The sequence below is a fragment of the Hirundo rustica genome, chromosome 11 (genome assembly GCF_015227805.2).
Source record: "Hirundo rustica isolate bHirRus1 chromosome 11, bHirRus1.pri.v3, whole genome shotgun sequence".
Classification (NCBI taxonomy): domain Eukaryota; kingdom Metazoa; phylum Chordata; class Aves; order Passeriformes; family Hirundinidae; genus Hirundo; species Hirundo rustica.
Genome location: NC_053460.1, coordinates 12,083,160 through 12,105,834, shown reverse-complemented (window position 1 = coordinate 12,105,834; position 22,675 = coordinate 12,083,160). Strand labels below are relative to the sequence as shown.

The 22,675-nt window shown below is 40.4% G+C and overlaps 1 protein-coding gene across 4 annotated transcripts; it reads right to left on the bottom strand.

Annotated features, from left to right (window-relative positions):
* Nucleotides 1-9,888: 9,888 nt before the first annotated feature.
* On the bottom strand, nt 9,889-17,527 carry SNX20 (sorting nexin 20). 4 transcript variants are annotated; one of them, XM_040075386.1, is made up of 4 exons: nt 17,399-17,527; nt 15,163-15,337; nt 13,321-13,472; nt 9,889-10,830 (listed from the first exon to the last, which is right to left on the bottom strand). In XM_040075386.1, the coding sequence occupies exons 2-4, from the start codon at nt 15,323-15,325 to the stop codon at nt 10,162-10,164; spliced, it is 984 nt and encodes a 327-aa protein (XP_039931320.1). In that variant the 5' UTR covers nt 15,326-15,337; nt 17,399-17,527; the 3' UTR covers nt 9,889-10,161. The 4 variants fall into 4 exon arrangements, with proteins under 4 accessions (XP_039931320.1, XP_039931323.1, XP_039931322.1 ...); XM_040075389.1 differs by having other exon boundaries at nt 15,163-15,331; nt 17,399-17,516; XM_040075388.1 differs by lacking the exon at nt 17,399-17,527 and adding an exon at nt 16,725-16,761.
* Between the last annotated feature and the right edge of the window lie 5,148 nt (nt 17,528-22,675).

Genomic DNA, 22,675 nt, shown 5'->3' with positions numbered 1-22,675 from the left:
AAGAATTGTTAATGATGCTACATTTTACATGCATCCTTAGGTCCTTGGTTTTTTTTTTTTGTTTTCATTTGTTGTTTTTTTTTAACAGGCAAAGGAGTTCTTAGGTAGAATGGATGGATTAGATCAATTGAAAAATATCTCTAAAAGGTGAGCTGTGTCAGAGAGGAATTCTGTGATTCAATGAAAATTCTTGAAAATAAAAATAAAGTTGTAACGGTAGCACAATGGATTGAAAAAGAAACTCACTCTCTTGGGAGAATGTTAAGAAATCTTAAGAATTCCTTTTCTTTAGGAGGCATTCTGTGGTGAATCAATGCATGTTTGTGAAGACTGCATATAGGAACCGCAATGTTTGCAATTATCCGTGTGTACCTGACTGCCTAGCTCTGACCTCAGAGTGGTGCTGCTTCTTCATTCTGCAGAGAAAATAAGACTTTTTCAGTGGTTCTGAGTATTGATTCACCTGCCATGATGTCCTTTGCCTTACATTATTACCAACAGGGCATGGACAAAGAAAAGTGACTCTACCTTCCTACCCACAGCTAATGAGCATTATGTACTCCAGATCCACTGGTGTTTTTCTCTATGGCTGCAGCTCAGTTTTCCACAGATTGAAAATCCCTTCTCAGTTTCTATGTGGTGATCAGCTCATATCTCAAAGCATGAGCTTTGATTCAAATTGCCCTTGAAAATCCATTCCTCAACCGATGAAAATACAGAGATCACAACTATTTAGGCAATTTTTTCAGCATGGACTCTGTGCCAGCCTTGTCCCTGCAGCTTTTTTTACTACCATAGCTAATTTTTAACTATGTTGCTTTTGATTTGGTTGCAATGTAATTCAATACATTTCCATAGCACCTTTTGTGCAAGCATCCCAGGGCACTTTTTGATCAAGCTAAATTTAGCTCTGAACTACATACAAATTCCAAAAAATATTCATTAAAAACAAACAAACAAAAAAAAACCAAACAAAAAAAAGAAAAACAACAACAAAAAACACATTAAAAAAACCCCACCAACTGATAAAGAGAACGAAGAAGTTTATACAGTCAGGTCAAAGTTAATTCAGGCAGAGGGACAAATTGTCTCTTATGCCAGAGTCAGAGGATGAGGTAATTCAAGGTTTTGCTTTCTAGCAAGCTTGGGGCGTGATCCTCCAAGCAGAGCAATGCACTGCCCTGACTCTGCTGGCCAGAAGGAATTGCAGGAGGGCTGTGAGTGACCTGGAGGTGGCAGGTGAAGCAATACACTGTGGTTATCAGATCTCCCTTTATGTACACGTTGTTCTAACCTTTGCTGCCTCTGATAAGGAATGGGAAAGCCACACAATTCTCTGTGATACCTAGCCTCGGTCATCCATAAGGAAGACAGTGGGAGAAATAAACAAATGGCTTTGAGGGACCGTGACTCATGGATCCAAAATGATACAAATGTTTTTGCAGAGCAAGGGGCTGGAGATAAAGGAAACTTCAATTGGTTTCTCAGGATTGAAAAAAGAAGATTGTTGCCAGAAGCTGTCAGGAGGGACAGGGTGACATGCTGAGGAAGGAGGATAAGAGTTACTTTTTTTTCCCCTAGACCTGGAGATCTTAATGAAAATCAGGCTAGCATATGACCTCTTTTATTGTTGCAAGAATTCCTTTGATCTTTTTCTTTTCAATAAGTAGAATGTCTCTTTAAGGCAGTAATTTGATCATCACTATTGTGCCTCTACGGAAGAGAACTGTGGGTTGTGAACATACATCAAAATTAGCAGAGAGATGGTGCCTGAAATGGTGCTGGTGGTCCAGACTGACAGAGAGGGAACCGAAGGTAGGTACTTCACTGCTCTTACTAAAAGTGATCCTGTATGTTTGGTACCAGCTCTGCCTGCCCTGAAGGTCACACTGGGGGAATTCCACCTCCATGGCTTGTGCCTGCTGCTTTCTGAGCAGTGAGACAAAGGGTATCAGTGGCAACCTCACGCCATGGCAGCTGTGTGACCAGTGCAGATGCTTCAGGGTCATCTTCAACAGGCAGGAAAGCCTTAAGTGGCAGTGAAGAAAAAGAGGAGATGTTTTAAAGCTGCACTGTTAGGAAAAACAGTATTTGAAGTCTGGCATCTGTTACAAAGAAGAATGAAAAAACTATGTAAAGGAAAGTCAGATTTTTTAAGTGCAGGAGACAAGGAAACATAAGCTCTTGTAAGCATAGCTAATAGATTAAGCAAGTTGCATTTTCTGCAGAGATGTGCTTCCTAACACTTGATGGCCCAGGGTGCAGCTGAGCTGTACTGCAGGGTGGGCAGGGGGCATGTCTGAAAGAAGGTCAGAGAGTGAGCTTTGTAGGTTTCTAAGGCTGTGTGTGCTGTTGTGAAATTAAGTTTACTAAAGCAAGAAGAAAAACTGTGGAGAGGGAACACACTCAGACTCCAGTGTTGAGTGAATAAATCCCACCTGGGCCTGAGGACAGACCAACAGCACAGATCAGCTGGGAAGCTGAGGGCACCTCTGGGGCTTCTCCTAGTGCAGCCAGTCCTGTCTTTATGCTGTACTGGATCAAGTGTCAAATGAGGCAACGGTGAGGGGAGAGATGGTCAATGCTCTAGGCTTAGAGACCTTTCCATAGCTAATAAACCTATTTTGCTCCAAATAGAATTGCAGTGTCCAAGGCAGTGAGAATGGGATGGGAGGAGGGAGCAGAGGGGTCTCTGGAGCCACACAGTGATGTTGTGAAACAGATGCAAAATAGCAGCTATAAATACTTCCAGTGGAATGACTGAACCTCTGGAATGACACATAATCTGCCCAGCTCTACCACATGGCTCCTCTGACAGTGGCTAGCTGTGTAACTGTGCTTTGTCTCAACTTCCCACTCGATGCTTTTGCTGTGTTGCTGCTCCCACATCCTCTCTATTGTGAGCATCAGTGGCCAACCTAGGGAAAATGTGCTGAGATGGGAGACAGAATATCCTTCTGCCTTCATGCTCTGCCTCTTACCTGAGGTTTTGAAGGGGCTTGGGGTGGCAGCAGCAAACAAAGGTTGTTTCAGTGTGCTCTGCCTTCCAAAAGGAAAATGAATTCCTTTCCCATACAGAAGATTTATATGGCAAATTAGGTCAGTTATCATTAAGCTACGGCACAGCAGGACAAATCATAATTTTAAATACATTTCAAATCTAAGTACATGTAAAATACATTCTGATGCAGTACAAACCAAGCCTCTTACAGTTGCTACACAGACCAGTCAGATGAACATGGAGCATAATAATCAAGGAATAAGTTAGTTGGGCTTACTGCTTCTTGCAAAGTCTATATAATTAATACTGTTGTTTATGTTTACTTATAACCAAGTATCCTCACTGCTATCTTCTTAGAATAAGAAAAGTATAAATGCATAAACCAAAACCAGTTTTCCCTGTCAGTCTCTCTGGGGTACTGTTTTCAGGAGAAAAAATGAGTGAAAATTTATACCCTTGTGCAACAGACCAATCATTTGTTTCTTTTCCTAGATTTTTTTTCTCTGCCTTCTTGTTTCACAAATAACAAACTTCTTTTTTTCCTGGTTGCAACTTTTTGAGTCTCCATTTTTGATCATAGTTTCATGGTAGACTTTATAATCTCATGGCATCAGAGCCCTCTGCCAAGGTTTATGCAGATTTAAAGCCTGGATTAATCTCACCCTGTATTTATAAAATGTTCTGAACATATGAAGCACTATAAAAGCACTGTATCTGTTCTCTTTCTTAATTTTTTTTTTTCTTTCTTTTTTCTTTTCCTTTCCTTCCATGATTTCTGGAAGAAACTGAGTAGGAAGGAGGTAGACACCCCTTCAAAGATTTCACCTCCTGAGACTATCCTTTCAAAGACTTTGCCAAAGTCCTCCTGCTTTTTACTGCCTCTGGACTGCCCAGTTCCCTCATGCTGTTTCTAAAAGCTAGCAGATTCTGCAGACACCTTTTGTAAAAAAACAAAAAAGTCTTGATGTGGGGGGGAGGCTGCTTTCAGACTCTGGTCTGCAGCTGGCAGTCAGTGGGGGGAGAAGCCAGTCTCCAAGCCCAGGCCATCCCAGCAAGATGATAAAAATCATCAGCACAGCTCAGGGAACCGCAGGCCTCTGCTGGATCTGCCCTGCTTCTCGGGGGCTGCTTCCAAAACCATTTCTATGTTTTGCTGCTTAAAGCACAGATGAAGGAGATGACTGGGATCCACGGTCCAGGTTTAATCATCACTTCTTCCCCTTCTGTGTGATCAACCAGAGGACAATGCTCAAAATCAAAACATGCCTATGGATACTGCTTGCCGTGTATTTATGCTTGTATGTAAATTAACAGATGTATTTTATAGTAGTTGGACTCAAAACGGAATCAGATCTCATTTTCATACTTGGGAGTGCAGCTTTTTAGAATGGAGTCATTGAACTTTCCCCAGCACTATTCAGAAGACATTATGGGCCCATTTATTTTTCCTTCCCTCCCCCCATTATTTGATAGTTCTTTTAAGAGTTGTGAGTTTTACTTGGTTCCTTTTGATCAGGAGGAAAAGGTACTGTAGGAACTGAGACGCTGCAGTGATTCTGGCTTTGAACTCACCAGGTCTAAAAGCCTGCAAGAACATTTTCCCTTTCAGCTTTCCAGCCGGCTCCTAGAGCTGCCTGATAAAGGGCTGTGGTAAATTGTCCTGAAGGACAGCTGGAAAGCAAGGCGCTACAGACTGAGCCCACAATGGAGCTGAGACATATATATTTAGTTTAATCATATTAAAATTTAAATGTTAGATTTTTTTTTTTTTTTTTTTTTTTTTTTTTTTTTTTTTTTTTTAAATAAAATTCAAGTCATTAAAAAAACTTCACTTGAGCCGGCAGGGTCCCGAGCTGCTGGCGATGCTGCGGCTCCATCTAGTGGCACTGCAGCCCCTGCCAAGCCTTGGGAATCGCTGCCCCGCCAGGAAAAATAGTGGGATTTAAACCCCGCATTTTCAGTGAAGTTCTTCGATATTTCCCATCAGTTATCACAGAGTCTCGTGCCGTCTGGAATGAAAAAAAATATTTCAATTACACTAGTTTAGAGAGATTAGCATATGGAAGTTCATCCGGTGTTTTTCTCTGCAGCGTTTTTCTGAATAATCCCAGACTTACACATATATTCCTATTTGTAATAAAAGAAGGTTATATGTTTAAAACGGACACTCTTTTTTTTCTCTCCATATGTATATAAAACCGTGTGGTGCTTGTAAAAGTAACTTTGATCCAAATTCCTTGAACACTTGGCAAACACTTAGGCAACAAAACATTCAAATTTTCTTGCTCTTTCCCCTCATCAGCCATCTGTCCATGCACACAACCACTGAGTATAGAGATTGTGCACATTTATGCAGAAAGCAGAACTTATTCTGCTCTCAGCTACATTATAACTTAATTTATTTCAGTGCAGCTACTCTCAGCTCTTACTGGTCTGACATGAAAAATTGTGTCTTGTGTCTATAGAGCGTATACATATTCACCAAGTGTGATGAACATGTGTTGTAATGTGATCTAAATGTAAATAGGTTGGCTCTTTGGGTTCTCACCTCATCCAGATGGGAATTGACATTCAGTATTTTACACCATTACAACTGTGTTTAGTTTTTCAACACATCTTGCTCCTGCCTTTGATCTAATAAAAAAATAAACAATCTTGATTTGATTTTCTCAGCTGATGTCTCAGCCACAAAACCTAGATTTCATCTTGTGTCCTGAACTCGACTCCCATGCTGATTGTACAAATCTGTTGAATTCTGCTAAATGTATTTAGCCTTATTAAGATTCAGGAAAGCAAATATTATCCTCCAGTGATGCAGCAGATAACAGGAGTTAATAACAAGTATGTGATAAAGATCACAGGATTCCCTGTAAACAAGATGCTGCATTGCGCAGAGAGCATCTTGTCTGCATATGTTTCCTAAGTAACTAGGCATCCTCATGGGCTTCTTTAGTTATTTTAGAGAGTTGTGTAAACAGTATTATCTACTTAATGCCCCAAATGATATCATAATTGATATGGAAATGGGGCAAAGCTCAATAGATCGCAATGCAACTCTCCATGGAGTCTTGGAGAAGATTTGCCCAGATTTTATTTAAATTTTCTTCTCACTTGTATGCAGCCTGTGGTTTGTTAGACATGCTAGGCAGATGTTGGTTGGACAGCATTTTTTTTCCCTTTCTTTTTACCTTTTTTCCCTGGGAAAAAGTTAAATGTGATTTTATACTTGGATCGTTATCTGTTGTGGGTATACTTCACAGATGTCAATAGCAATTGGAGAAGTAAGACCATACTGCAAAGCTCTGATGTGCTGCTGTCGAGAAAAGTAGATAGTAACAGTTTGCTGAAGTATGCAGTACTCTGCAGTGGTTTTGTGATGCTTCTTGTTTAGACTACAAGAGCACTAGAAAGAAATTCCAAAGTTCTAAGAAATACTTAATACTGAAAAAAATGTATTTGAAAATATTTTTATGTTCCTTTTTCTGGAAAATTATACTGAAGTCTGTAGGGGTTTTTATATGTTCTAAAAATCTCTTAGGCAAGGCTTTTGCTTTTTTAATTTTTGTAAAGTAGTGGTTAAAATATTTGTGCTATTCAGCTGCTTATTAGTTCTTCAAATATATTAATTAGTTAGAAATGTTTTCTTTAGCATCGATCTCAGGCAGTTTTCTCAGGTGTATGACACCAGGCACACGTGAAGCTGTGTGGTGGCTGTTTATGCAAGGTGTACTTAAGAACACACAAGTGTGGAGGTCTCTTTTTGCAAAGCTGGGATGCCAGCTGTGCTTCAGCATTACTTCAGGCAGCCAGTGTGGTCTCCAGACCGCTGTATTAGACTTTGGGAAAAATCACTTCTCTTATTTGTACCACAATTCCCCCAGCTGTAAAATAGGGAAAATGATACATTGGAATGTACTGCTAAAATATAAGTAAAATATAGCTTTATAGAAGAGTCAAAAGCAATACTGGTAGTCAAAAGAAATCTGATATTTGATTAGTTGATCAAAGTCACTCAGTGGCATTGTGACACTGCCAAGAGCAGAGCTTGGGTCTCAAGACCTTCAGCTGGAGACTGACTCCAGCCACCTTCCAGGTACAGAGAATGGCTGATGAAGGTTAATGATGCAAACAGGACAAGTGCTTGTTTCCATCTATTTCATTAAACTGAAGAAATATTTTGTAAAAAGGACGCATTGTTTGGGGAGACAGAAAAAGGATGGAATAGATTTATTTATAAAACATGTTTTTATCACTCAAATATTGTACAGTAGTGAAGAGTGGAAATAAAATGGCTGTGGGGAAGCATGAACCACCTGCTTAGTTAATTTATGTTATGCTCTTGTCTATGTGGCAGTGACAAAGTTCTCATCCACCAAAATAGTCTCACTGATGCAATCTTTTGCTGGTCTGGCACCTGGAGGGGTGAGATGTGTGCTCTGGGGACAGCATATGAACCCCTTGGAGACTGCACAAGTATTTCAGCCATTGGTTCTCCAGAGGCTCCTCAAGAGGAGTTAAGGGAAGGCAGCATGTGGGCAAGGCAGGTAGATGTGCATGAAAATGGTAGCTGCTTCTCTTCTGAGCCATTCTCAAAACCTTATTCAGAGGAAAACTAAGACAAGGCGGTTGGTGTAAAGCACCCATTCCATTTTTTTATAACTTATAGAAAATCCAGGACAACACAGCCACACAGCTCTTCTGCTGCAAAGGTAATGGGAAAGATGTTAATCTTTTACACATTTTTGGCTGTGGACGATAAAGCCATGTACAGGCAGAGGGAACCTGCTCCTTGCAGGCTGTGCTTACTGGTGGAAGAAAGTATGGGAGCAGGAGTGCCATTACTTTTAGTTTAATAGCATGTAGCTTCTGTTACAGGTAATAACATGGAACTCACTTTGCTGTAAAAATCAACTCAAGAACAATATGCAGAAGTTGACTCTTACAATGTATGTATAAGGAAGAATAATTCTTTGGCAGGTCCAACCACTCTCTGAGATTTTACAGCTGAGAAATCGGAATTGCTGGATTGTCCGTGGGGCTGATCAGCCAGTTTGGTCTCACTACAGTACAATGTAATAGAGATATAATCTTGTAACTTCTCTAGTTTATAAGGAAATAACACTTGATTCTAAAATAAGATTGTGCTGGTAGAGAAACTGCAATCCACAATAAGGATACAGGTCTGGCAACTCCATACCTGTTAAATTCTCTTCTGCCTCAAGATATCCTTGAGAACTAAAAGAGGCTTGTATAAATCAAAGTTGCCGCTATTCTAATTTCCAAGTTAAATGCTGGTCTTAAGTTTTAGTCAAGTTTCACAGCTGTCCTGTTCTCTGAGTACTGAAAACTTGAATGAGGAAACTTCATGGGGAAGTCCTGAGTGAGGAAATTGGGGCACAGAGGTTAAGTCACTTGTGCTAGGTTCAGACCAAGTCTGTGGCGGGCCTCCAAGTGAAAGCCAGGCTCTGTGGATCTCCATTTGCTGCCATAAATATCTTTTTTCTTTCCAAGGATTTTCAGTGTAATCTCTGTGGAGATTAATAAATCTTACATCTTACAGACGTGCTGCTTTCCTGGTAATTGTCCTTGCTAGACATCAGGTGCTTATGGACCTTCTAATCTCGTGGTCAGCTGCAAGGTGAGGGTCTGTGAGTGCAGGTAGATATCCATGGACCATCCCATAGAAACTGAGGAGAATCCGAGAGAACTGTGCCTGGGATGCTGCACACAAGGATGGGAGGGGGCAAAAGGGAGGAAATAATTTTTTCCTGTTTTATTTTTACATCACAATCTGTTCTGGAATTAGAGCAGTGTGAAGGCCATGCTCCCTTTCTGCCTGAGCTTGAAACTGCCTGAGTGTGAGGCAGACCCCAGACATGCTTTTGTCTCCACTGCTTTGTTACTGATTCACGCAGACTCTAAGGAGGTGTTACCTTTGATGTGTTTTCAATGTCCTGCAATATGCTATGTTGTGGGAAGATTAGCCCTTAAGTCTCTTAACTAATTACTCTTAATTCTGTTACTTCGGATATAACTAGAAGAAATAATAATTGTCAAATAACAAATAATCCATGTATTTGGTGTTTAATGCCTAGCTATTAATAGCTACTTAAAATATTAACTTCCCACTCTAGACAGTCCTATTATTCTGCATTTTTTTCAAGGCATCCTTCTTGTAACAATGCACACTAAAGTTTTTCAGCTTCAGTACACTTCCAATTAGCTGAATCTTTCATGTCTCGGGGAGGTAAATTAATGCAGTTATTCCTAATTTATAGACAATGTCATTGTGGTGCAGGTAGTATCTGTAACGGGAGTACAGGGCTGAAAGTACTCAGTGGACTATGTTCAGCAGAGAATAATGACCCCTGTTAGATAATGACATGCTAAGTACAATATTTATGAGAATTAATTTACCAGATTGTTAAAATAAGTGTATGGGAGAGACCTTAGAGTTCAGGGGAACTACTGAGGCAGGCAAGCACACAAGAATGTGCCTTCAATGCAGAAAGTCATAAAACAGTGTTAGTTACAAAAAGGAAATGAAGTGTATTCCCTCATTTGTGATGGAATGATCATCACTTGCAATTTTTGCTCCCACCAAAGTTGATTGTAAACCTTTCCCCTCCTCCTGCCCACAGCAGCTGAACTCAGTGGGAACAGGACCACCCCCATCATTCTCAGAGATGGCAAAGAGCCATTTGGTGGGGCCCCAGCTGAAGGAGTAAAAAGCTACATTCAGTGCCGGAAGTTGCACCCTTTAGATTACATCTACTGAGAAGATATTTTTCTTCTTGAAAAGGAAGTTGCTCCCACATGAACAAGTAACGCCTCCGATTCTGTAGATTTTTCAAGTGCTTTATTAATTGTATTTTCTTGTTCTGACTTTTCACACAAAATAAGCTATGTTCAAAATAACCAAATCATAAATGATTACTTTATTGCAAATTTCCTTCAAAAAACCTTGAGGTGCTCCTCAGGTACTCCCCACATCCGTACAGTAGATGTAATATAGTCCAACATAGATGTTAATGTCCCTTTGAACATAAAAGATATTTAATTTTTTTTTTCCTATTAATACAATGTTATGCAAGCCAAACAGGTGATTTCCAGTTCTCACTCTTTCAAGAGTTTGCTCCTTCATTAATTTTTTCTTGTGCTCACCGTACGTACTCCCGAACTGCAAGTTCTTTCAGGGTAAAGACCCGCACGGGATCCTTCTTTGTCTTCCATTCCTCCAGTTTTTCTTGCAAAGACAGAAAGTCCTTGCCGAGTTCATATGCCAGAGTGATCATTGTATCTAACAGTGGAATATAATACCTGTGGCTGGTATGCACACGAAGGCGTGACAGAGCTTTTTCTCCGTATTCAAAGGCGCTCGCGGCGTTTTCCAGGTCCTTGTGGCACACCACGATGGCGCAGAGGGTAGGGACAATGGCAGCAGGGTTCCCTCTCGTCAGCCTTTCCTGCAGCCCGACGACTTCTAACAGGATTTCCAAGGCTTTGGTGTACTGGCCACCCCGCAGGCAACCATAGGCTTCCTGAAGCTCCGGCCTTGTTAAAAAGTCAATAAATTTTTTTGATCTTCTGATGTATTTCATAGAATATAAGAGTCTCAGGTAGTCCTTGAAGGCTAATTTTCTTTCATTGATTATTTCTTCTGTGAAGTTCCCTGTTAGAGTTTTTTTGGGAAAGGTTACATCTTCCATTTCTTCGCTAAATTCCTCCAGCAGATTTCTGTGCAGTTTCTCAAAATCTGAATAACGCCGTTCGATTACGGACTTGTTGCTGTCAAAACTGCCTGTTTGCAAAATGATGATCTTATACATCTAAACACAATCAAAGAGAAAAAATAAGCATGAGAAGGGACCATTCCAGCCCCAGTGCAGTCAGATTTTGTCTGATATTGTTACGAAAAGACCTGGTGCTTGTTCAGTCTTCCGGCTGAAACACTCCTGCACCAGTTTTCTGTGTGTAATCTCGTGTACCCCTATGGCAGTGCTCTAAATCAGGTACTGTCCGGGATTATGGTGCATGCTCAGTGTAGACCTGAAAAATCTGCAGCAATCAAACTAAAAATTCCCACCTCCTGCTGTTCTGTACTTCTGTCACCAGACAGGCTTAGCACATAAATAAGTTGTACATAAACAGGGCACTAACATATCCCATCCTGCAAGGTGCTGGGAAAGCAAACTAGCAGCAGACTGAAGCACATAAAAACACTTACAAAGCATTTCTGTAGCTGCACTTTGTTTATAACAGCCATGGCTGCTGCAATCAATCATTTTCAGTGAACTGAATGGATTTCCCAGACTTAATATTGAATGTAATCTATTTTACATCAGTCACAATATTCAGAAATGCTCTTTGTATGAGACATTCCTAGGGATTTGGGGTGTTAGTAATGCCGTGAAAGAAGAGGAAGTATTTGGCAGTATATCTGGTGTGTGCAAAAATAAGATGGAGCAACTCCAAATCCTTTTCTCCCCTCTAAATCATTGCCCTGTATTCAAACTTACTTCACATTTAAATAGCACAAAAAAAGTGACATTTCTACAACAATCTGCTACCCAAAGCCCTTCACCAGCAGCTAACAGCTGTGCTGCCCCACATTGACAGTACACAAGAGCATGTCTTCCTCAGCTCTTCACTAGCCCCAAAAAGACCGTAAGTGTGGTATTTGGCAAATAGCTGTAACTCAAAATTCTGTGATGTGTTGTCCAAATTATCTCTTCTGGTTCTGATCCAAGCACAGTGATGTTGAGGAAGGGCCAGTCCCTAACGTGTGTAAACCATGGTAGCTCCATGGGGGCCAGTTTAGCTGTGTCACCAGACACCAGCTGAGGACACAGACTGTTGGCCTCTTGGATGGTGACCATGTTCACATTCAACTTCACCCTGTTCCCATTGATTTACACAGCAGCTGGAGGGGTTTTGCTCATGCCAGTTATTTTCTTTGCTGATGCTGAAGGGTGCAAACCAGTACTCGCACTATGCCTGTCTGGTTCTCTTCCTTGTTTTTCCTTAAAGAGAAATTCTCTCTTTTAATCTTCACAAATGATCTTTACAGGCACTTCTTGAAAGGTTTCTAAATTTGAGCTGACTTCTCTGATCTCTTCTCATTTGTAAGCACTGTGACATTTTCCTATACTTTGTCCTGCTCCCTGCTGAAAAGTGTTTATACGCCTGATGCATTCTAAAACAATCATAGGAGCAATTTTTTTAAGCTATCATTTTATCAAGGGCATCTAAGTGAATAATTTACAAGCACTTGCTTTTTTTTTATTTGTGGAGTGTCCATGAAGAAGGTAAGGAGTAGCACTTAATCAGACTGTCATTCTAATTGGCTCAATTTTGTCGTAATGTAAATGTTTTTGCCCGGCTTGTGACTTATGACTAAGTGCACATATGCTGAACGATACTCTTGCTCTCATGCAGTTACACAAAACAAATTTTTAGCTATTCAGAAACTGAATACTCAGGAGCGTATGCAAGAAAATCAGCAACTAAGCAGGTGTGTCTAGCACGGAACAAGACCTTAGGACAGTGTCCAAAAAATTTACCTGCTTCAAATTCTACCAAACTGATTCTTGGCATTTTTCATCCACAGATCTCACAGGTTGTAGCTAACAAGGAAATCATCCCTCTCTGAATTTCACAGGAGTACTAAAAGGCACTCGCTCTAGATCAGTCCTTCTGAAGGCCGGGAGCAGAATAAGAAATAAAAACTAAGTGTCAGTACTGTGAAAAAAGATACAAAATCCAACCTCCTTGGTTGTTCCCAATCCTCATACTTGTGTTTCATCTTAAAAGTATGACAGAAATATGCCACCTAAGGGAGCTCCAAGAAGGGAAGGGGAACAATCCCAAGTGATCTAGCTGGAGGATGTCTTAGATTTTGTGAACATCAAAGAATTCTGCACTTGTGCTAAGAGAAACCTCTGATGTGGAAGTTATACAAATGCACTGCAGCTGCTACAGCTGGCTAGCTCAGTGGAAGTGTAAATATGCAGACATTTTTACATTTGTGTGAATTTCCTTAATGTTGACAACACTGTGTTTTAAGGATACTAATTTATTTGATAACACTTTTCCACTGCAGCAGATTTTGTGAACTGTCAGAGGGCTTTTTGAGATGCAGATTCCTCCAGCCAGGCCCATAGAGTCAGGGAGAACAGGTTCTGCTCAGTGTGATCATGGCTTGCAGAACTTGGCCCTCAGTGAGGCTTTCATGTAGTGGGGCCTGCTGTGTGCTGTGCAGACCCCTGTAGAGTGAATGAAAATTAATGATCTTCTTACATATTCATTTCTTAACTTACCACATATTTCGATAAGTGGTGCTCTACAATTCTGGTTGATGGGATTTCAAAAAGGAGTTTGATTTGTTTGCACTGGCGTTTTTCATTCCTCCAATATTCCTGAAGCTCCTTAGTGGTCATCGAAGAGTTGGGACTTAGGGTTGCACTAGAATCTAAACCAAATATATTTAGTATTTCAAATTATATTCTTTGCATTTGCAAAGAAAATTCTTATCTATTTGTTGTGAAAGGACAGCCTAGATTTTCTGTTGTTGTAACAGCAAGACCTAAAGACTGATAAAATAAGTGATTTCAGTGGTAATAGACAGGAGCAGATGCTTTGAAGAAAGCTATTAGGGTCTGAAATTTTGGAAGAAAACATACTACCTGCAGAATACAAAATTGTCGAGAACATACCGCCACAAAATATTGTATGTCAGGTTGTAACCTAGGGCACAATCTAAGCAGGAGATTTACTTCATCATCCCAGAAGCAGCCCTAAGAAACATTGACTGAGTCTTTTGAGTCAGATATTTCTCCAGGCTTCTTTGTTGCTAAATGGATGAGATAATACAATGCAGCTGCAAATTCAGACACTTATTCAAAAAGTGACCCTACTCAAATATGGGGTTTGTACCGTAATAGGAGAAAGCTGAGAAAACATGAATATCCTAACCTCAAAGCTGGATAACCAGCTCAGCTGAAGGAGGAATTCTCACATTCTGTCTCTCTCTCTCTTTTTTTTTTTTTTTTTTTTTTTTTTTTTCTGTAGCTGAACTGATGGCACAGTTCAGCTACAAATATTTTATGTACCTCAGTCCTTTCCCTTCTCTCTCTTCCCACAGTCACATACACATACACACACACACACACATATATATAGGTATATATATGAAAAATATGGGACAGCTGGTTTCAGAGTTTGCTTACAGGAGAATTTGATGTAGCATTTCAAAAAGGCCATTTCTCTCTTTGAAACCGACTGAAAACAGATTTAATCAGGTGGCATATAGGCTAGCAAAGTGGATAAAATAAATGGAATATTTGTATCTCAGTGGGCACATTGGGCCCAGTTTCTAATCAAGCGTTGCTTTGCCAAGGCAGTTAGCTGAAGTCAGTCTGCAGTGTATCTAACATTCTGCCAATGGAGGTGAGGGAGCACAATTGAAGGGTAAGAGAACAGCTTGATGCAGAAATAGATTTGTAAAGACATCACAGTACTCCTTCAGCGGCCCCACTTTTACATGTTCTTAATCATTTGACCATACAGTTTCAATTATCAAGGCCTTGGGGGTTTGGCTCAATCCCTACAAAGCATCTATTTCCTAGGAGAGGTGGTTTCTATAACATCCTTCCAGACTTAAAATCTTGATGAGATTATATATATTTTGGGTTATACATAACATTTTATTTAATAACAGATGAGAGCAGTCTTAGGCATGGTGAGTGTTCAGTGCTGCCTCTTTAAAGGCATGTGAGAGCTCCCTGCTCGAGATTAGCTTCAGTTTGGTGTCCTTGCTGATATTGCCAAGAAGATCAGATTTGGTGATGCACTGAAAGTGTACTCCCAAGACTGGCCATCTGATGGTCACTGCTTTCTTTCCTGGTGTGTAAATTAACTCTGTGATACATTTTAGGCAGGAGGCATTTGAAAGGAAATCTCTGTGTTTATATACACAACAGAATGAGCATCGGTTTCGCTATGGCTATGTTTTCACTACAAGCGTAATCGAGGCTTATTTTCAGCGGAGTATTGCAGTACAGCTTTGAACCACTGCTGCAATTAATAAACAAAGTTTTTAATACAAAAGATTAACAGTATAAACAGCTAGATGAAAAATAAAATTAAAGGATAGCATCAACCTTGCGTGTCATCTTTCTCTGGGTTTTCTTTTCTCGCTTGACATGAAATTTCAGCTTTGGGTTCATTTTCTTCATCAGATGGATTTGTGGTAGAAGATGTAGTAATTCTGCTTACAGCTTCCAACAGCTCCCTTTCTCCTGTGCAGTGTGAATCTTGGTCCATTGCTCGCTATCACTGAAAGATTACAAACCCCATGACATTTCTTAGTACCACGCCTTTAGGGGATCCAATTTGGTAATTTTTTTTGTATTATTCATTGTTCTCTGCGAGCAACTTCATGAAAACTAAAGTAATAAATAGAAATATCTACATAGTTCAGAACCATCCCTACTCTTACCAGTGAAAGTGCTTGGATGTTTTTCTGGCAGCTTAAACAAGAAAACCATAACAAGTTATGTTGAATAAGATTAGATGGGGAACTCAGCTCTTACCTCTGAGAATTTTGTCATGAACTTCATTGTGGGCAGATTTCTTCCTCCTTATATTTTGCCCTCAAGCTTGCAAGTATGAACTCAGATGAAACTAATAATCTTTGAGATAATTAGTATAACCAGCAGTCTGGTTCTCTTGCACTGCTAAAGTTTACTGTTGTCAAGACGCCAAAACTTATTGTCTGTTCTTAATCACAGCCTGTAGGACAAAATAGGGTAATACCTAAAATAGTGTAAAGTTTTATTGTATTTCACAGTATTAGGTTCCCTCCAGAGACTTGTCTCTGTACTGTGAAAGCAAGAAAACTGACTTTCACAATGGCATGGTAGAAGGAGATCTGAATTTTCTAATTATTATATGGAAATGTTCTCCTTTTACTTGTTCTTTTACCCTACATATACTGTGCCATATTAGATCTGCTAGGACCACTCTTTTACCATGTACTTACAAAAAGCTTAACACAATATATTCCTTCTCCATAGACCAGGATGGCCATTCTGCTACTTAGATATCGCCACATTTAAGGACATTATTTGTTTTGTTGGTGTTTTAAACAAACAAGCAAAACCTACCTCTTGCAACACTGTGTTATAGGAGCAGTCGAAAAATTTTAAGGACATCCTAACAACTTTGCCAAGGTGCTGTGTTCCCTTAGCATGAGGGGAGTGTTGCTCACAGTTCAGCCAACGAGTGAAAACCAAGTAACACAACATTACAGTTTTACAAGAAACCCTGTTAAAATAGTGCCCAGGCAGTGGTTATTAGGTAATGGGAGGGTTTAGGGGGATTGTTGCTACATATCCTTTTGCCTCCACTTGTCTACCACACAGTTACACAATGCTGGATACAGAGGTGAAGAAACTCCTTCAGCAGACTTACTGATTTCTGGCAAGCTGCAAGGTTATAAAATGAAAAGGAATTACTTTCCCCACTGGAAATAATGGAAGTGCAAACCACTTTCCTCTAACAGAAACCTTTCCTTTGGCTGGCTTGCACAAGCAAGTATACAGATGTTGTCATCCTCCTTAATGAAAGCACCATGGAAGCCCTTACTCTTGGAGTGAAAGTTCTCACTGTTCTTCAGTCCTCCTTATGATCTGCTTTTTGAACGTGAAGAACGGCCACTTACCTACTGTTTAACTGCTCAGTCTTTTGAAAATCACAACAGTTTATCCCAAGAGCATATACTGTAGATTAAATGAGGAATCTAAGAAATGGCCAAACGGATTTAAATTACTTTTTTTTTTTCTTGGTTCTAAGTTGGGATAACTTTATAAGAAAAATTGTATTTACATTGGAAAAACATCTTTGTATGTGCATAGTTTTATATTCATAAGTATATATATGAGTATATATACATATATACACAAACATATACACATATGCCTATACGTACATACATATATACACACACTATTTTAAAACATAGTTTACCGGGATACCTAACACACTTGCAAACAGAAGAATGCAGAAGTGGATGTTATGACACACAAATCTTCTGCCTTGAATACATGTACCTTGAACACCAACTGCACATCATGCAAACAGTTTCATTTTCACAGCTAAAACTCATCGCAATCTCTTTTAACTATGTTACTACTTTTTTTTTTTTTTTTTTTTTTCCCGTATTAAAAAGAAAAAGAAAAAAAAAAAAATCCAAAGCAGCAAAACCCCCCCTGCAACAAATGACACGATTTTATCGTGAGCAGACACTCATCCCGTTCCGTTCGGGGCTAAGCGCTGCTCCAGCCCCTTGGCTGCGGTTCAAGCAGCACTCGACCCCGAGGCGCCCGCAGCACCCACCTGGCAATCGCGGAGCTCCTTCAGTCGCGGCGCATGTGAGCTCCGAGCGAGGCCAAGCACAGCCCGCCTCGCCTCTCCAAAACGCAGAAAAAGATGTCTGTGCCTTCTTCTAGCGGGCACATTCTGTGTCTGACAAAAAGGAAGGAAGAAGCCCCGGTGAAATCGCGCTTCCCCGTCCCGCGGCCCGATTGCGCATGAACCCTCCCGCGCCCCGGGCCCGCTCCGGGCTGCGGCCGCCGCGGGCACCGCAGAGACCCCGGCCGCCGCCGTGCCATCAACAGCCCCCGACGCTGCTCTGCGTGGGCTTCTGGGGCCAAAAATCGCTCCCGGCAAAAGGGAGAATGGCGGGGAATGAGCTAAGTACGTACAATGTACTTTTGTGGAAAAAGAATGCCTCTTGGGGTGTCTTTAGAATACAGGCTTAAGATCCGGTTTGGGAAAGAAAATGCAGATGGCATCACAACAAACAGCCTTGCTCTGTGTAAACTTGAACTTCTGACAGAAATCCTGATTCTGCATAGTGCAGAACACATGATTAATTTCAAATATCTGCTCACATTTAAATAGGAGCATTATCATATCTGACATGATTACTAAACTTGAGATGGGCTTACAAGTGTGCCTAAAATTAATCTTATGTGTGCTTAAATTCATTGTTGAACTGAGGACAAAATGAAGAGGAACGATGTATTAATCCACATGTCCTTTGGCCCAGATGCTTCCTTTTGGAGTTCGCTTCAGTTTGGAAATTTGCTTTAAATCATCAGGATAGCTATTTCTGGGGTAAATAATATGGACATTATCTTTTTTTAGTAAGGTAGGTTTTCCCTCTGCCAAAGTTCAGTCACTGAAAAACCAAGCAATTTTAATGCAGCACAAATGTGGGAGGCAAGCATCCAAAGGACCACATGGATCCTGCCCCACACATTCCTTTAGAACAAACAATTTAAAATAATGTAAAACCAGGGCCATAAACTGGTAATGCTTCTCTTCTGCTTTATTTGCAACATAAAACAATGCCAACTTTAACTTGGACTTGGTCTAAATGTAGGAGTTTTGCCAAAATAGCTGTCAGAAAGATGAAAAATCCTTTGCATGCTGCTACAGCCCCACTGGCAAAAGCCCTGGAGTAAGTGCTGTTATATTGGCAGAGTCCTTCGGCCACTTTAGCATATTCCATGAGAAAAGTGGTTTAAGTTACACCCGAAAAGAAATCTGTGCTTGCCAATTCAGCTTTAAGGTGTAGCTATACTAGCCAACTCTTTTAAATGTAGACAAGGCATGGGTTTCTGGCATTACTCTCATTCCTTTAAAGCTGGATTTATGGGTTTGGTTACAATTGTGAGCAAAACCCAAGGGGGATTGCAGTGTATTTCACTCATGCTGACAGTTTACAGATGTATCTAAACTTTGAATTCAGAATCGGCCAATTTATGTGTTGCCAAAAAGCAATGTATTATTTTGTGATGCTTACTGCTATTGTCCTGCTCTTGGTAAAGCAAAGAGAAAAGATAAAAAGTATATTTTTCAGTATATTAAGTGTGACCTCTACTTTCAATTATTTCAGAATAAGTAAGTTCTAGTAAAATTAACCTGGATGATTAAAAAAAATGTAATGTGTTATTATATTTACAAATCAAGGGTGTTCCTCAAGACTTCTGTCTGCCTGTCAGCTGTTATGGTCACCGCTGGTTCCTGAGGGTGTTCCTCATGCCCAGGAGCTGTGACATCCACAGCAAGTTTGGCAGGCTGCTGCTTCTCATCCTGCTCCCAGGAGCTCAGGTTTGGTCCAAACAGCACCTTGCCCTTCACTGGGACCCAGTGCTGTTAGTCTGGCAGCATTTTATTTTCCTAAGTGTCTACTTGATGAGCACATGCAAAACACACTGCAGTACACGGCGTTGTTTGCTAGCAGAATGCATAACTAATATTTATTTTTATATTCTCAGCTATGCTTCCAACAGTCAAATATTATGTAAAGGTTAAACAGCAGAAAATTTTCACCATGGCAGTAAAACATCCTAAGAGACAGGCAAGCCCACTTACACCATCAATATACCTTAATACTCATAAAACTGGTAAATTTTAATGTGTTTTCTGTCATTGTCAGGGATGGAAAAGGGATCCTGATGCAGTGGCTCACCCTGAGTTTGTATTTTGAGAAAGCACTAGTTTTGTCAGACATAAAGAGCATGGTCTTAAAATGCACCTACCAAGGGACATGGGAAAAATGTGTTCTGCAATAATACAGGAGTGAGGCACGGTTAAAATCATAACAGTGCAGTGCATAAAAGGTCGTTGTCATATGAGTTATGTCCTCCATACCCATTTAAGATTAAATTACTCATTTTAAGAAGAAAAACCAGAAAGTTGGTGACCAGTCAAGACATGAGCCAGCATTGTGATGCCATGTAAAGGAAGCCTGCCACTATTGAAAGGCTGTGTGTTTTTGATAGTTAAAGAACCAAAAGGGACTGTGCTCCCAGTGTCAAATATTCTACCTTGATTTATACCCCTATCTGGGCAGTTCCCATCTTCCCAATCAGATAGATTACGCAAACCCTGACAGATACAATATTTAACCACAGACTACAAAGCTGGTATCAGCTGGAAAACTTGGGAGCTAAACCAATGTCATATATGAACTTCATCTTTTTTAGCAAATTTTATTGGCAGTTTATCACAGGCAGAGCAAGGTCTTATTCTTGTTAAAGAATGTGGCTGTAATATCCCTGTTACAAAATACTCTTCAGCTTCTGTCCTAAGAAGTTCAGCTTCAGGCAGCCTCACAGCCTGTGCTGCTTTTCCATCTCAAGCCCCAAACTATTTAGCTAAATGTGATTTATTTTACTAAATCATTCATTAGAACAGTAGATAGTGGCAAAAAGCCCTAAACAAACAAGGGGAGGCAGAAATACCTGACATATTTATCCAAGTCCCTTTTTATCACATAACTAATATTTAGAAAATGCAGTCATATTGTCTTTGATGCTTCCACAAGAACCTTTCCTCTCTGTTTTTTTTATTGCAGCTGGATAAATATCAACCATTTCCATGTTTGAATTAGAAGAAAAAAATCATCTGTTTTGATGAATATTCTGCACTTTTGGGGCAATGCTGTGATAAATGAATACCATACTTCTATCCTGGCACAGCACAAAATTCTGTTCCACGCTATGCTATAATATGTAATTGCACAGTGTTGTGTCATTTGGAAGTGGAATTTGTTTACCATACTTCATTATTAAAAGACATGTCTCTCTTAACAAGAGTGTGGTTTAAAGAAATCATTCGCTGTTTAATGCCAAATGTCTCGTGCTGGTGTTACTGACAGGGTTTTCAACATAAAAGAGACGTAGCAGGCCCATTGTACACTGCCAAAGTCCTGTTATCACTTTACAACTCCTTTATACTTCTAAAGGAGTATGAAGGAGCTTTAGAGTAAACAGCAGCCTTGGCCTGCCTTTCATCTGTGGTCTGTCAGTGACATGGAGCTGTGTGCAAGCCCAGTGTGTCAATAGGATATTAACTTGGGTTAAATGTCACAAGCACTGCTCTGTCTGCAGAATGACAGGCTTTGTGAATGGGCCATGTTGGTCATTTCTCCTGCTGAATTCATAGAGGGTTCAGTGCATAATTACATGGAATACAGAATATTTTTAAATACTTGGTTGTGAGTTATTAGGAACACTGCATATAGTCATTCCTATCAAGCAGCCTGGTATTTTATGCTCATAATGCATCTGTCCCCTTTTTTTCTCACATATAATTATGGTGTTCTTTGGCTAATACTTCTGGTCATGTTCCACATGTGACTTATTTATACCCAAAATGTAAACATAATGAAATTTGGGATAACAGGATTTATAGCAGACATGTTATTGCCGTTTGCAGTAGCATAAAAGGCAGCTCCACAAGCAGAAGCTGCAGCAGCTGTGTGTAGATAGCCACCTTGAGGATCAGCAGAGCATGACTTGGTGTTACTGCATGTTCTTCTGCAAAATGGGGAAGGCATAAAGCTTAGTATATTGTCTAGTATAGTATATATTTCTATGCTATCTATTGTTTAAAAATTAAAAGAAACTTTGAAATGCTATTTTTCTTTTAAGGAACTAGGTGGAATGATTAATGTGAGCATTCATTCCATAGTAGATGAAATCTCATTTTTTCCTTAGGAGTTCCAAAAAACTCTTGCTGGTGTCTGTGTCCTTTCCAACTTGCACATGCCCACACAAATAAAACCCCCCCGTTCTGCCTTCCCATCTTCCTAGCAAAAGCCTTGGTAGTACTCACAGTGCTTTAGAGCTGGGAAATGGGCACTGATTTGAGGCTGCATTGGGTCTGCTTGCTGACTGTCTCTGGATTTTGGAGAGCTAATAGGGAACAGGATTAACTGGAACAGCCTTTAGCTAATGTTGAACTGCTCATTACTAAATTACATAAAAACATATATCGAGGGAATGCTACAGGTGCTAAGAAAGCAGGGAAGTGTTAATTTATGTGCCAATATTATTGAAACCTCCTGAGATACAGAATCAAATGCTGTATCCTTAAAAGATGTTCCTTTGTAGGAAGTCCACTTCAAAAAGTGCGAAACTAGAAATACTTTCAAATGAAATTTAAAGCACGAGTTTAGAATGCTATATGAATAAAAACAAATCTGCTGTAAAATTTTTTTTTTTTTTTTTTTTTTTTTTTTTTTTTTTTTTTTTTTTTTTTGAATTCTGAATGTGTGAATGGAGTCTTTGAAACTATCTGTCCTGTTGAGAAACTCCCTTTTATTCCGGAGTTCATTCTCTCGTTCATTATTTAAGCAGCGCTCACTATCTATTAACCGCAGTGGATAGAAGTGGAACAGTGGAAGTTGCTAAGCAGATAGAATAGCGCAGCATTCAGACGATGGGAACAACCAAAAGTAGGCCGATTAAAGAGGAACTACATTTGGCATTTATTACATGAAATACTCAGTAGCATTACTCCAATTTCTTGGGAGTGAAAATATTTCAGAAGCGCTCCTGACTCCTCGCAAGCGCATCCGGAGGGCCTGTCGTTAATCCCGCCGGTAGCTGCGCTCCCGACCCGGGGAGGTTCGTGCCTGCCCCGAGATGTCTCTGCCGCCCCCCGAGGAGCGTCCGTCCCGGCCCCACGTGCTGGGCGCACCGGGGACAAGCACCAGCGACTCCGGCCCAGGACTCGGCGCTGAACGCGGGCGGGGCCCTTGGCGGGCGGGGCGGGGCGGCCGCGAGCAGCCGAGCCCTCAGGCCGCGGAGCCCTGAG

Coding starts and splice junctions, on each gene's coding strand:
- SNX20 (XM_040075386.1), bottom strand. CDS start 15,325: ATGGACCAAGATTCACACTGCACAGGAGAAAGGGAGCTGTTGGAAGCT. Junction 13,473..15,162: donor AGAGAAAGATGACACGCAAG/GTTGATGCTATC, acceptor TATTTGGTTTAG/ATTCTAGTGCAACCCTAAGT. Junction 10,831..13,320: donor ACCACTTATCGAAATATGTG/GTAAGTTAAGAA, acceptor GATTGTGTTTAG/ATGTATAAGATCATCATTTT.